Source organism: Phaseolus vulgaris, chromosome 8, assembly GCF_000499845.2.
Source record: "Phaseolus vulgaris cultivar G19833 chromosome 8, P. vulgaris v2.0, whole genome shotgun sequence".
Taxonomy (NCBI): Eukaryota; Viridiplantae; Streptophyta; class Magnoliopsida; order Fabales; family Fabaceae; genus Phaseolus; species Phaseolus vulgaris.
Genome location: NC_023752.2, coordinates 19,154,001 through 19,165,622, shown reverse-complemented (window position 1 = coordinate 19,165,622; position 11,622 = coordinate 19,154,001). Strand labels below are relative to the sequence as shown.

Below are 11,622 nucleotides of genomic sequence, written 5' to 3'. Positions count from 1 at the left end.
AGCTTAAGCTACAAGTAGTTCCTCACCCAAAACCTTATAAACTTCAATGGCTTAATGAAAATGGGGAACTATATGTAGACAAGCAAGTGGAAATCAAGTTTTCCATAGGGAACTACAAAGATAAGGTTTTATGTGATGTAGTACCTATGGAAGCTTGTCATATTTTATTAGGGAGACCATGGCAATTTGATAAGAAAACCTTGCATGATGGTCTCACTAACGAAATTTCCTTCACCCACAAGTATAAAAAGTTTGTACTTAGTCCTTTACCACGTTCTCAAGTGGTAAAAGACCAAATACAAATGAAGCAAAAGAGGGATGAGGAAAACAAACAAAAAAGAGCGCTAGAAAAAGAGAAAATCCTTAGGGATAGGAAGGCGTGGGAGAAGAGTGTTCCTTCCCACAAGGTTGGTCAACAAGAAAAGCCTCTTGAAAACGTTTTTGAAAATTTGCTTCTTGTTGAACAACCAAGCCTTATCTTTTGTAAAGGAGCACTTACATGCACTGCCACAAGTAGTGAACTTATGAATTTACCTCCTCAAATAGAAAATCTTTTAAGTGAATTTGAAGATCTATTCTCCCATTAGGGGCCCATTGGGCTTCCTCCTCTAAGGGGGATAGAACATCAAATTGACTTTATTCCGGGGGCAAGCCTACCAAATAGGCTTGCTTATAGAACCAACCCCGAGGAAACAAAGGAGATAGAATCACAAGTTCAAGACTTGTTGGAGAAGGGTTGGGTTCAAAAGAGCCTAAGCCCTTGTGCTGTACCTGTCTTGTTGGTGCCCAAAAAAGATGGAAAATGGCGCATGTGTTGTGATTGTCGATCAATCAACAACATCACCATCAAGTATAGGCATCCAATCCCAAGGCTTGACGATATGCTTGATGAATTGCATGGGTCAACTCTATTCTCCAAAATTGACCTTAAAAGTGGATATCACCAAATTCGAATCAAGGAAGGTGATGAGTGGAAAACCGCTTTTAAGACCAAATTTGGATTATATGAGTGGTTGGTGATGCCCTTTGGGCTTACTAATGCCCCAAGTACATTCATGAGGCTTATGAATCACACCTTGAGGGATTGTATAGGTAAATATGTAGTAGTTTATTTTGATGATATCTTAGTATATAGTAAAACCCTAGAAAACCATCTAAGTCACCTTAGGGAAGTTCTTCTAGTGCTTAGAAAAAATAGTCTTTTTGCAAATAGGGATAAGTGTACCTTTTGTGTAGATAGTGTAGTTTTCTTAGGTTTCATAGTAAACAAAAAGGGGGTGCATGTAGATCCCGAGAAAATCAAAGCCATCCGCGAGTGGCCAACTCCACAAAATGTAAGTGATGTACGAAGTTTTCATGGGTTAGCTAGCTTCTATAGAAGGTTTGTGCCTAATTTTTCTAGTCTAGCTTCTCCTTTGAATGAACTTGTTAAAAAAAGATGTTGCATTTTGTTGGAATGAAAAGCATGAGCAAGCCTTTCAAAGGCTCAAAGCTCAACTCACCAATGCACCCATTCTATCTCTCCCAAATTTTTCCAAAACTTTTGAGATAGAGTGTGATGCATCGGGGGTAGGCATAGGTGCGGTTTTGTTGCAAGGTGGACACCCCATTGCATACTTTAGTGAAAAACTCCATGGTGCCACCCTCAACTACCCCACCTATGACAAAGAGCTCTATGCTCTTGTGCGAGCCCTAAAGACTTGGGAACACTATCTTGTGTCCAAAGAATTTGTCATCCATAGTGATCACGAGTCTTTAAAATATTTAAAGGGCCAACACAAGCTCAACAAGAGACATGCTAAATGGATGGAATTTCTTGAACAATTTCCTTATGTAATCAAATACAAGAAAGGAAGCACCAATATAGTGGCCGATGCTCTTTCAAGACGGCATACACTCTTTTCAAAATTGGGTGCCCAAATTCTTGGATTTGACCACATAAGAGAGCTTTACCAAGAAGATCAAGAACTCTCATCCATCTATGCCCAATGTCTACATAGAGCGCAAGGAGGTTACTATGTGTCCGAGGGATATCTTTTTAAAGAGGGAAAACTTTGCATTCCCCAAGGAACACATAGGAAACTCCTTGTCAAAGAATCACACGAGGGGGGACTCATGGGCCATTTTGGAGTTGATAAAACTCTAGATCTTTTAAAAGAAAAATTTTGTTGGCCACACATGAGGAAAGATGTCCAACGACATTGTTCTAGATGCATCTCATGTTTAAAAGCAAAGTCTAGAACAATGTCGCATGGACTCTACTCCCCTTTGCCGATTGCAAATGCTCCTTGGGAAGACATTAGCATGGATTTCATTTTAGGACTTCCTAGGACTGCAAGAGGCCATGACTCTATCTTTGTGGTAGTGGACCGTTTTAGCAAAATGTCCCATTTTATTCCATGCCACAAAGTAGATGATGCTCAAAATATTTCTAAACTCTTCTTTAGAGAAGTGGTGAGACTCCATGGTCTCCCTAGAAGTATAGTGTCCGATAGAGATCCCAAGTTTATCAGCCACTTTTGGAAAACTCTTTGGGGTAAACTTGGAACAAGACTACAATTTTCAACTTCTTGTCATCCTCAAACGGATGGCCAAACCGAAGTAGTCAATAGATCTCTTGGAACTATGCTTAGGGCTATCATGAAGGGCAGCCACAAATCTTGGGATGAGTACCTTCCCCATATTGAATTTGCTTACAATAGAGTAGTTCACAAGACTACTAATGCTTCTCCTTTTGAAGTAGTATATGGATTTAATCCTCTCACACCCATGGATTTGATACCCCTTCCTAATCCACAAGATTTTGTGCATAAGGAAGGCGTAATCAAAGCTGATTTTGTAAAGAAAATGCATGAGAAGATTAAACTCCAAATACAACAACAAAATGAGAAGTACACAAAATACAACAATAAAGGGAAGAGAGAAATAATTTTTTAGGAAGGAGACTTAGTTTGGCTTCACCTTCGCAAAGATAGATTTCCAACTCAAAGAAAGTCCAAACTAAGTCCCCGAGGTGATGGACCCTTTCAAGTCCTCAAGCGAGTCAACAACAATGCATATAAATTGGACCTACCTCTTGAATATGGAGTACATGACACTTTTAATGTAATTGATCTTTCTCCATTTGTAGGTACCAATGACGATGACGAGCTGGATTTGAGGAAAAATCCTTTCCAAGGGAGAGGGGATGATGGAAGAGGGCCAAGCACATCTAGCCATGGGAGCCAAAGCCCAAACCATGAAGAGCGTCTAGACCAAGAAGAGCGTCTAGCTACAAGGATGGAGCGTCTAGGACGTGAAGAAGGGAGGCTACCCATGGAGCGTCTAGATGTGGAACTAGACCGTCTAGGTCCTCTCACAAGGTCAATGGCTAAGCATGTTCAAGACCAAGTAAATGAAGCCACGGATGGAAGAGAGAAAGCTTTGTACATGTTGCATAAAGGCCCATTAGGGGTACTTAGTAATTAGAGTAGTGTAGAAAGCATATTTGAGTGAAACTTTCTAGAAGCTTTCTATGTGTGACCGGTCATGGCACATGGCTTATGATTTGCATTTCATTTGGTTTCCATTTCATTAGCTATTAGCTTAGCTTCTACGTCCAAATAGCCTATAAATAGGAAGGCTATCTCTTGTATTTTCCAAGTTTATTGTGAGTAAAGTTATGCAGCCATTTTGTGCCAAGCTTTGCTTCTCCCTAGAATTCTAGGCTCTAAACTTCATCTCCTTCACCTCTCCTTGGGTTGGCCGAACCTCCCTAGCTTCATACACATCATGCACCTTCAAGATCAACACCACTCTTAGGAGGATCTTGCTCACACACCTTCATAGCTTCCGCACCCCTTTTCCTTACATGATTCAAGAAGACCTTCATGAAAAGCCATCATATCATCCGAAAACATCACCGCTTTAGTATCTTGTAAGCACAGAACATCTGCCCCTCTTTAGTTAAAACAACTTTCAAAGCATTTACAAGACTAATTAAAGCATTTTGAACTGTTGATCTGGTGCATGCAAATTTTACTTTGCAAGCCTTTGAAAAAGTTGTGCCCTCTGCACAATTCGTTTTACCCACCATTACAAAAATTATTAATATATAATTAGTTTTATTATTAATAAATAGTTTCTAAATTGGTATCATCTACCATTTAGATATCAAATTTAGAATATAATTAATTGGTAGCTAAAATTTAGGTACTTAATTAGATATTAATTTAGAAATTATTTATTAATAATAAAAATTAATTTAGATATTAATACTTTTTTAATCTCTAAAATAATATTTAATTTAGTTAATATAGGAACTAATATTTTTTTGTCTCTAAAATTAATTTTTATTTAATAATTTTTTAAGAAAGAAAATTTAAATATAGTATTGTTTTTCAATACTATTAGGAGAATAATGTGCACAATACAAAGTGAGTATGTCCTTACAAAATAAATGAAATTATGACTATCACTACAAGAAAATCAAGAAATAGAAACTAAATTTTAGAGACCAAAATAATTAGTTGTTATAGTGACTAAATTATAGACCATTTTAGAAACAAAAAAATATTGTTGGTTTCTAAATTAGTTTCTATTATTGTTAAATGGTTTCTAAATTGGTATCTAATTAGCAACCAAGGTTTTTGCTACCAAATTTAGAATCTAAATAATTGGTAATTAAAACCTTGGTAGCTAATTAGATACCAATTTAGAAACTATTTAACAATAATAGAAACTAATTTAGAAACCTTTTTTTTTTTAGTTTTTAAAATAGTTTCTAATTTAGCCACTATAGCAACTAATTATTTTTTTTTTTCTATTTCATTATTTATGGTATTGTATGAGAATTTCTGGTGAAAATGACAATTGTTTTTGTTAGTTTTATAAAAAATAATAATTAATTACTGAATAAAACCATGATAGGTTGACAACAACCATATTTTATATCACTATTTAATAATATAAATATCATTATTTTATTTTCAAATTGTATTTATATTTATTATTTAAATATAATATTGTATTATTAAAAGGGATTCTAACGTATTTGTAAAAAATAAAAGTAAGTGTCAAATAATAAATAAAATAATAACATTTATGATTATTAGATAATGGTATAACATATGATAATTGTCAAAGATCACTAAAAAATGAATTTTAAAATAGCAAGATGGGTTGTGTAAACCACTGCAATATTGGACATCACTCGAAGGTAAATCAATCGATGATTGTTTTAGTTCAGTTATTCCTCTTAAATTAAGAGTATATAACACTTTTAAATACTTATAAAGAAATTAAAAAAGTGGATTATATTTCTTCAAATAATGTGTAGACTTAAAAATAGTGTTTTCTGTAGCAAATGCAAAATAGTGAAAATGGAATGATAGGTAATTTTTACCTAAGAAATTGAATATCCAAGGTAACTTTATTAGTGTAACAAGAATCTCATACACTTCATATTCTAAAACTACCAGAACTTGAAGGAGCAGAAAACTGTTCTAGTAGCTTATCAAGGAGAGGATAAGAACCAGAAATTCAACAGAAAATGACAGTGACAAGGAAAAACAAAGTGGTATATCCTATTCAGCCCATATAATTGTAGTTCCATAGATAAGAACAAGCTATATTTGATAGAAACGGTTGAACAAAATTCAAGTGCTCATGCAAGTGGCTATGTTGATTTGTTATTGTAGAAACGAACACCAACTGCTAAACCCAAGACAATCAGAGGAATTAGAAACTGCAGCATCTTGATCATGAAACCTGATGATGTTTTCTTCTCATTATTATTTTGAAGTTGTTTTGGAGGAGTTGGTTGAGGCTTTGCTGGCATGGTTGCTGGATCAATGTCTCCAACATATAGATCACCCAACATGGCTCTAGCACTCTTACTGTGACCAACATCCTCAAAGTCATCAGTAGCATCCTTCCCTGCAAAGATGACATTTTCGGTTGTCAAAAAACAAAAAACATTTGAAAACATGTAACTCAAGTGAGTGACACCAAGATGGTATGCAAATTTGATATATACCTGTGGAAGACAACAAGACATCATCACCACCAGGATGGTCATCTAAGAACTTTGTGACATTATAAACCTGTTACACAAAAGAACAGAAATTTAAGTAATACTAAAAAATATATCGATAAGTGGTTGCTGGTACAACTTGAAAGCTCGTTAAAATTTTAATATGATGTGAAGAAGAGAAATGAAATTGATACTTCATAAACTGTGGAGGATAGGAGGGAGAGAGAATGATATTCATATATCAGAAACGAGGATCATATGTAAAAAGAAAACTCATGCATGCTACACAAGTATATATGCACAGGTATTGTATTTATACATAGGAAGCCTGCACAACACTGAAGGAAAAACACACATAAACAATATTATATAACATCTCTTGTAAACTAATGTTCGGTTTTCCACTATCATAAGTTTATCCCTAGAAGGCCTAAAGGAAGCAACGAAGAGCGGTTTAGTTAAGAGATCAACTACTTGCGTGCGTAGCTGTGGTCGTCGGAACTTGAAATGGCGATCTCCATGCGCTAGTCGGTGGTCGTCGAAGGCAAAGGTAAACATGATCGCCGGTCGATGAAGCGGCGATCTCCATGAAGTGGTCGGTGAAGTTGTGTATCATTGCCGTATTCGAAGAACGGAAGATCAGGTACTGAAAATTACCGAGGTAGACACATCGCCGGGTTTGTGCTGGTTCGATAAAGATGTCTGTTAACCTTATAAGAGCAATGAGATGGGGTTTTCCCGAGTGGATCCTCCCCGAGAGCAGGGTTTATCTTGATTGGCTATTTTTTGGGTATGGTTTTCTCACTTTAAGGTTGTTTTGTTCCAACCATAAAGGAGAGATATGTATATGGGTTGGGATACCCCTGAAGTATCCCCTTTAATTTTATTTATTCATTGCTGATAAAAAAAAAAAGTTAAGAGATCAACTACTTGGAATCTTAAAGGAAGGTGTATGAGCTTTAAGAGTTTCTTTTGAATGTTATCGCGAACGAAATGGAGATCCATCTTAAAGCGTTTGGAATGGGAGTGCATGATAGGATTGGTAGAAAGCAAGATGTCTCTAAGATTGTCAGAGTATATCACGTGTTGAAGGAAGAACACGCAACTCCGTAAGAAGAGAGTTTATCCACGTTATCTCAGCAAGAACAACAACTACACCCTTGTATTCAGCTTCAGTACTGCTACGCGGCACTACCTTTTGTGTGTGGGAAGACAATGAGACAACATTGGAACTAATGTACACACAATACACCGTCGTTGACTTGCGATCATCAAGATGATGGAGAGGTTTGAACATCTTCGAATAAGAAGACCATGGTTAGCCATTCCAACAAGGTAACATAATATTCGTTTAACTGTTTTCCAACGATGATCATGAAGTTTGTGCATATATATATATACATATATATATATACACTTTATTAACAATGTAAACTAACTAGCTCTGGGCCTGTGAATGTTAGATATTGAAGAGCATCAACCACTGAAAGATAGAAAGTTGGAACAACAACAATAGTGGTGGCATCTTAAGTTAACTATAGTGAAGAAATCATTAGTGTAGGTTGAGGATGAGAATGCAACATGTGTATATCAGTAAACACCAATTCAGTAGGATTGTTATACACATTGGCAAAATCAGTAAACAATAGTTGATGAGCTTTAATAATCATTGTTTTGTGCAATGTATATTACAAGTATATAGATCATTTTGAACTACTTTAGTTGATGCATGAGATATTATTTTGCAGAAAAAACACAAGGCTTGGCAAAAGATGAAAAGACGTACAAACCATCTTTAAGAATTCCATGTAGGATTATCTCCCTGATTGCCTGAGTTTTGGCATAGCAATGATTAGGATGGAATTCAAAGAAAATTTTATTATCTTTAGCAAATTCAAAGACATTAATTAAGTTTTGTGTAATGAAAGGTACGTGCAACAATTGTTTGAGATTAACTAATGTAGATGTGTATGAAAATGTAAAAGTAGCATAACCAATATGCTATATGTATACTTAAACTGTTACTTATATGAACCACATCATTACTAGTGTAAACAATTTTCTTTGAAAAATTATGAATGGATTTTGTAATATGGTGAAAGGCACCACTATCCGGATACAAAAATGGGTCAGTAAGAGAGGGGGTGCCAAGCAATGAAGGTTCATATCATCATAAATCGAAGGAAGAAACTAAGAGGAATTGGCAATTATTGTAGAAGATGAATCATGATCATATCTATGCCAGTAATCAAGGGCAATATGCCTTGTTTTACCACCTATTTGACATTGAAATTTATAGGGTTTTGTAGAAGTTGAAGAAGAATGTTAGGAATGACGATTTGCAAACTTAGGTCCAGGAAAACGCATAGGTTTATTGTTTGCATAATTTCTATAGTGAAATTTTCCTCCCCTGTTTTGTTGTCCAGTATTTCGTATGGTGTTTCTCTGAAAATGGTTGGATGATGTGTTTCCTAAACCAAGATTTGCTTGAAGAAGTTGATTATCAAGAACCCAATGTTTTTCAAAATGATCCTTTTAAGCGAGCAAAAGCGCTTCTATATCATCAACAGTACAAGGGTCTAAGTGAGAAATAACAGATGCATCAGAAAGACCATCAAGAATTGCTTCAATGTGATCTTTAGGAGTGGTTAGTGAACTTATGGCAGCAAGAGTGTCCATTATTTTCTTGATATCAAGAAGATAGGATGTGTTTGTTTGGTCTTGCTTGGAAGAACATAGTTATAGTTTGAGTTTTCTAACTCTAACCAACATTTGTGTAGCATAGTAAGTGTGCAACTTGTCCCAAATTTGGTAAGACATGTGAAGGTCTGCCATCTTGGTGAGGATATGAGTTGTAATAGAAACAAGGACTAAGCTATAAGAATTTGGTCTTGTTGTTAGAAATTGAGAAACACATCAATAATGGTATTATGTTAAGCATCCTCAAAAGATTGAAACTTTATGAGAATGCAAGATCATCCAAGAAGTGTATAAGCTTGAATCCTCGTACAATAGTCAATGCTTGTTGTTTCCACATGAGATAGTTATCATCATCAAGCTTAAGATTGATGGGAGTTGTAAAGGTATGTGGAAAAAATGAAACACGGGCAAAGATAGTCATGAGATAGTTGAGTGGAAGAAGAAGAAGACATGGTTCCAAGAAAAAAAAATTGGCTTTAGATACCATGTGAAGAATACGAGAGAGAGAAACAAAGAATGATATTCATATATCATAAATGAAAGTATAGTCGAAGAATGCATGCTACTCAGGTAGCCATGTAGAGGTATTTATACACAAGAAATGTATACAACATTGAGGAACAACACATATAAACAGTATTATGTAACATAAACTTCTATATGTTTGTGTGTTTGGTGGATACAATGACCTTCATATATCACATTGTTTTGATAAGCTTCATATGTTTTGAAAAACTATTAGATGCAAAACACACTACTACAATCCAAAAGCAATGTTATAAAATTGTTTAAAACTTTCCATATTGCATATTGCAGTTAATATTAACCAAATTACATAATTTATTTCTATCATAATAAAATTTGATGACATATCTACTGTAATATAAATACCAAACTTTATAAGAACAAAGAGAATGAATAAAATGTAATCATGTTTAGCAAACACCAAATATTACTCCATACCATAAGATAAAGTGACAAAAAAGATGGATAATAATAACTTGACGAGAGATAATGAGTAAAAATAGGAGTTAAATGAATGTTTATGTTATATTAAAATATCTATGTCATTGTTGAATCATTGTATATAATCCACATAAAAAAAGACTATAGTAGATATAGATTGTGTCTATTTTAAATTTATATATTTCAAAAACAAATCAACCATATATCACTCAGGTTTAGAAGTTATGAACAAGTACTGAGTTAAATACACATATGAATCATAACACAACCATTCTAATCTTTAGCTTAATCGAAAATTTTATTAAATATATAGATAAAGAATTGAATTCCACATATTTCATTACCAAAAGAATCATTTTTTAAAAAAACTCATGTGATCCACAAATAATCATTTCTCACACTGCATCATAGTATGAATCCTAACACCAATTTGCAAAACAATGATAATTGTTACAACCAAAATTAACCATCCGAAAGCGTTCAAGCATGTGTGTGGAAAAAATGCATGGTTCATGAATCACTAGCATATAATGTTATTCACACCACACAAAAAGACATATACAAAGTGAATCTCAAGATCAGATCCAATTGAACCATTCATCGGTATGCATGATTCCATTTCATGTGATTTTTCTTGTGAATGATCAAATCAATGACACAAACCCAGTTTGTAGAATCACAAAAAAATTGCATCAATGCATGCATTGGTAACAACATCACACACACACGCATATACCTTGCCATCAATGATAAGCCAGCAATCTTTGGAGTTGTTGTGTTCAGAAACTTGGGCCAAAGTGTAAACCATGCGCTCCCCACCCATTTATCAAAGGAGAGCAAAGATACAATGTTGTCTTTTCGGAGAAATTGATGATTATGTTTAGGTATTTGGTATTAAGATGTTAAAAGAATTTCAAAGCGTGGTGGAACATGGAGATCTGTGAGAATGGTTAATTACTCAGATGGTTACCTTAAGAACCCAAAAATATTATGGTTTTATTTCTCATTTGGTGTTTCCACTACACAATTTTTATATTTAGAATTATTCATTTTACTTTGTACAAACTTTTTAATTCTTCAAAATTTGTAGGGACTAAAATGAGTTTAAAAAATACATGTATAAGAACTGAAATAATGAATAGTTTAACATATAAGAACTAAAACAAAACTACTGTGTAATATAAACACTAAAGGAGTAATTAAATCTTAATTTGTTAATTAGTACTTGAAATCGCATTCAGATGCCAGTAAATTTAATTTCTAAAATTATAAAACTATTATTTTAGTGTTTTAAATTATCAAATGATGGTAATTATAATTTCTAAAATATTAACAACCATTTTAGTGTTTAAAATTGGAATAGCCAAAACATATAAGAAAATTAATTTGAAAATGATGCAACCTTAATAGGGTAAATTCCCTATCTAGCACAATTTACACTTTTATTTCCCTAACTAGCACTATTTTGCTTTTATTTCCCTATCTAGCACTCTTTTGTTTTTATTTCTCTATCTAGCACCCTTTTATTTTTTATTTCCCTATCTAGCACCATTTCAAAAATAAATAAATAATTAATTAATTAATTTTTTTTATAATTTTAATTTTGAATGCATTAAAAAATAAGTATTTTTAATGTTTAAAATAGTTAGAAATATAATTAATGAATAAAGAAATGAGTTTTTACAAAATAAAAAAAAATTAATAAATTAAAAATGTTTAGTTTAAAATTATTTTTTTATGAATGAAGAAAATAAGAAATTAAACCCTACAACAACATAAAAGTTGAATCTATAAACATAAATTAGTATTTATTATTATTATTATTGATGATTTAATCATGTTAATTTCAAGTAAAAAATACAGGACATAATTATAAAAAAACCAAAGTCAATTAGTATTAATTAATAGTGGACACACAAATAATATTGAAGTGTTTACCCTAA

General features: G+C 33.5%; 1 protein-coding gene across 1 annotated transcript; it reads right to left on the bottom strand.

Moving 5' to 3' along the window:
- Positions 1–5,391: 5,391 nt before the first annotated feature.
- Positions 5,392–10,680, bottom strand: LOC137825831 (cytochrome b5-like). Its single transcript, XM_068631618.1, has 3 exons — positions 10,416–10,680; positions 6,017–6,083; positions 5,392–5,916 (listed from the first exon to the last, which is right to left on the bottom strand). The coding sequence occupies exons 1-3, from the start codon at positions 10,500–10,502 to the stop codon at positions 5,657–5,659; spliced, it is 414 nt and encodes a 137-aa protein (XP_068487719.1). The 5' UTR covers positions 10,503–10,680; the 3' UTR covers positions 5,392–5,656.
- Between the last annotated feature and the right edge of the window lie 942 nt (positions 10,681–11,622).

Coding starts and splice junctions, on each gene's coding strand:
- LOC137825831 (XM_068631618.1), bottom strand. CDS start 10,502: ATGGGTGGGGAGCGCATGGTTTACACTTTGGCCCAAGTTTCTGAACAC. Junction 6,084..10,415: donor GGCTTATCATTGATGGCAAG/GTATATGCGTGT, acceptor TTTGTGTAACAG/GTTTATAATGTCACAAAGTT. Junction 5,917..6,016: donor TGTCTTGTTGTCTTCCACAG/GTATATATCAAA, acceptor TCATCTTTGCAG/GGAAGGATGCTACTGATGAC.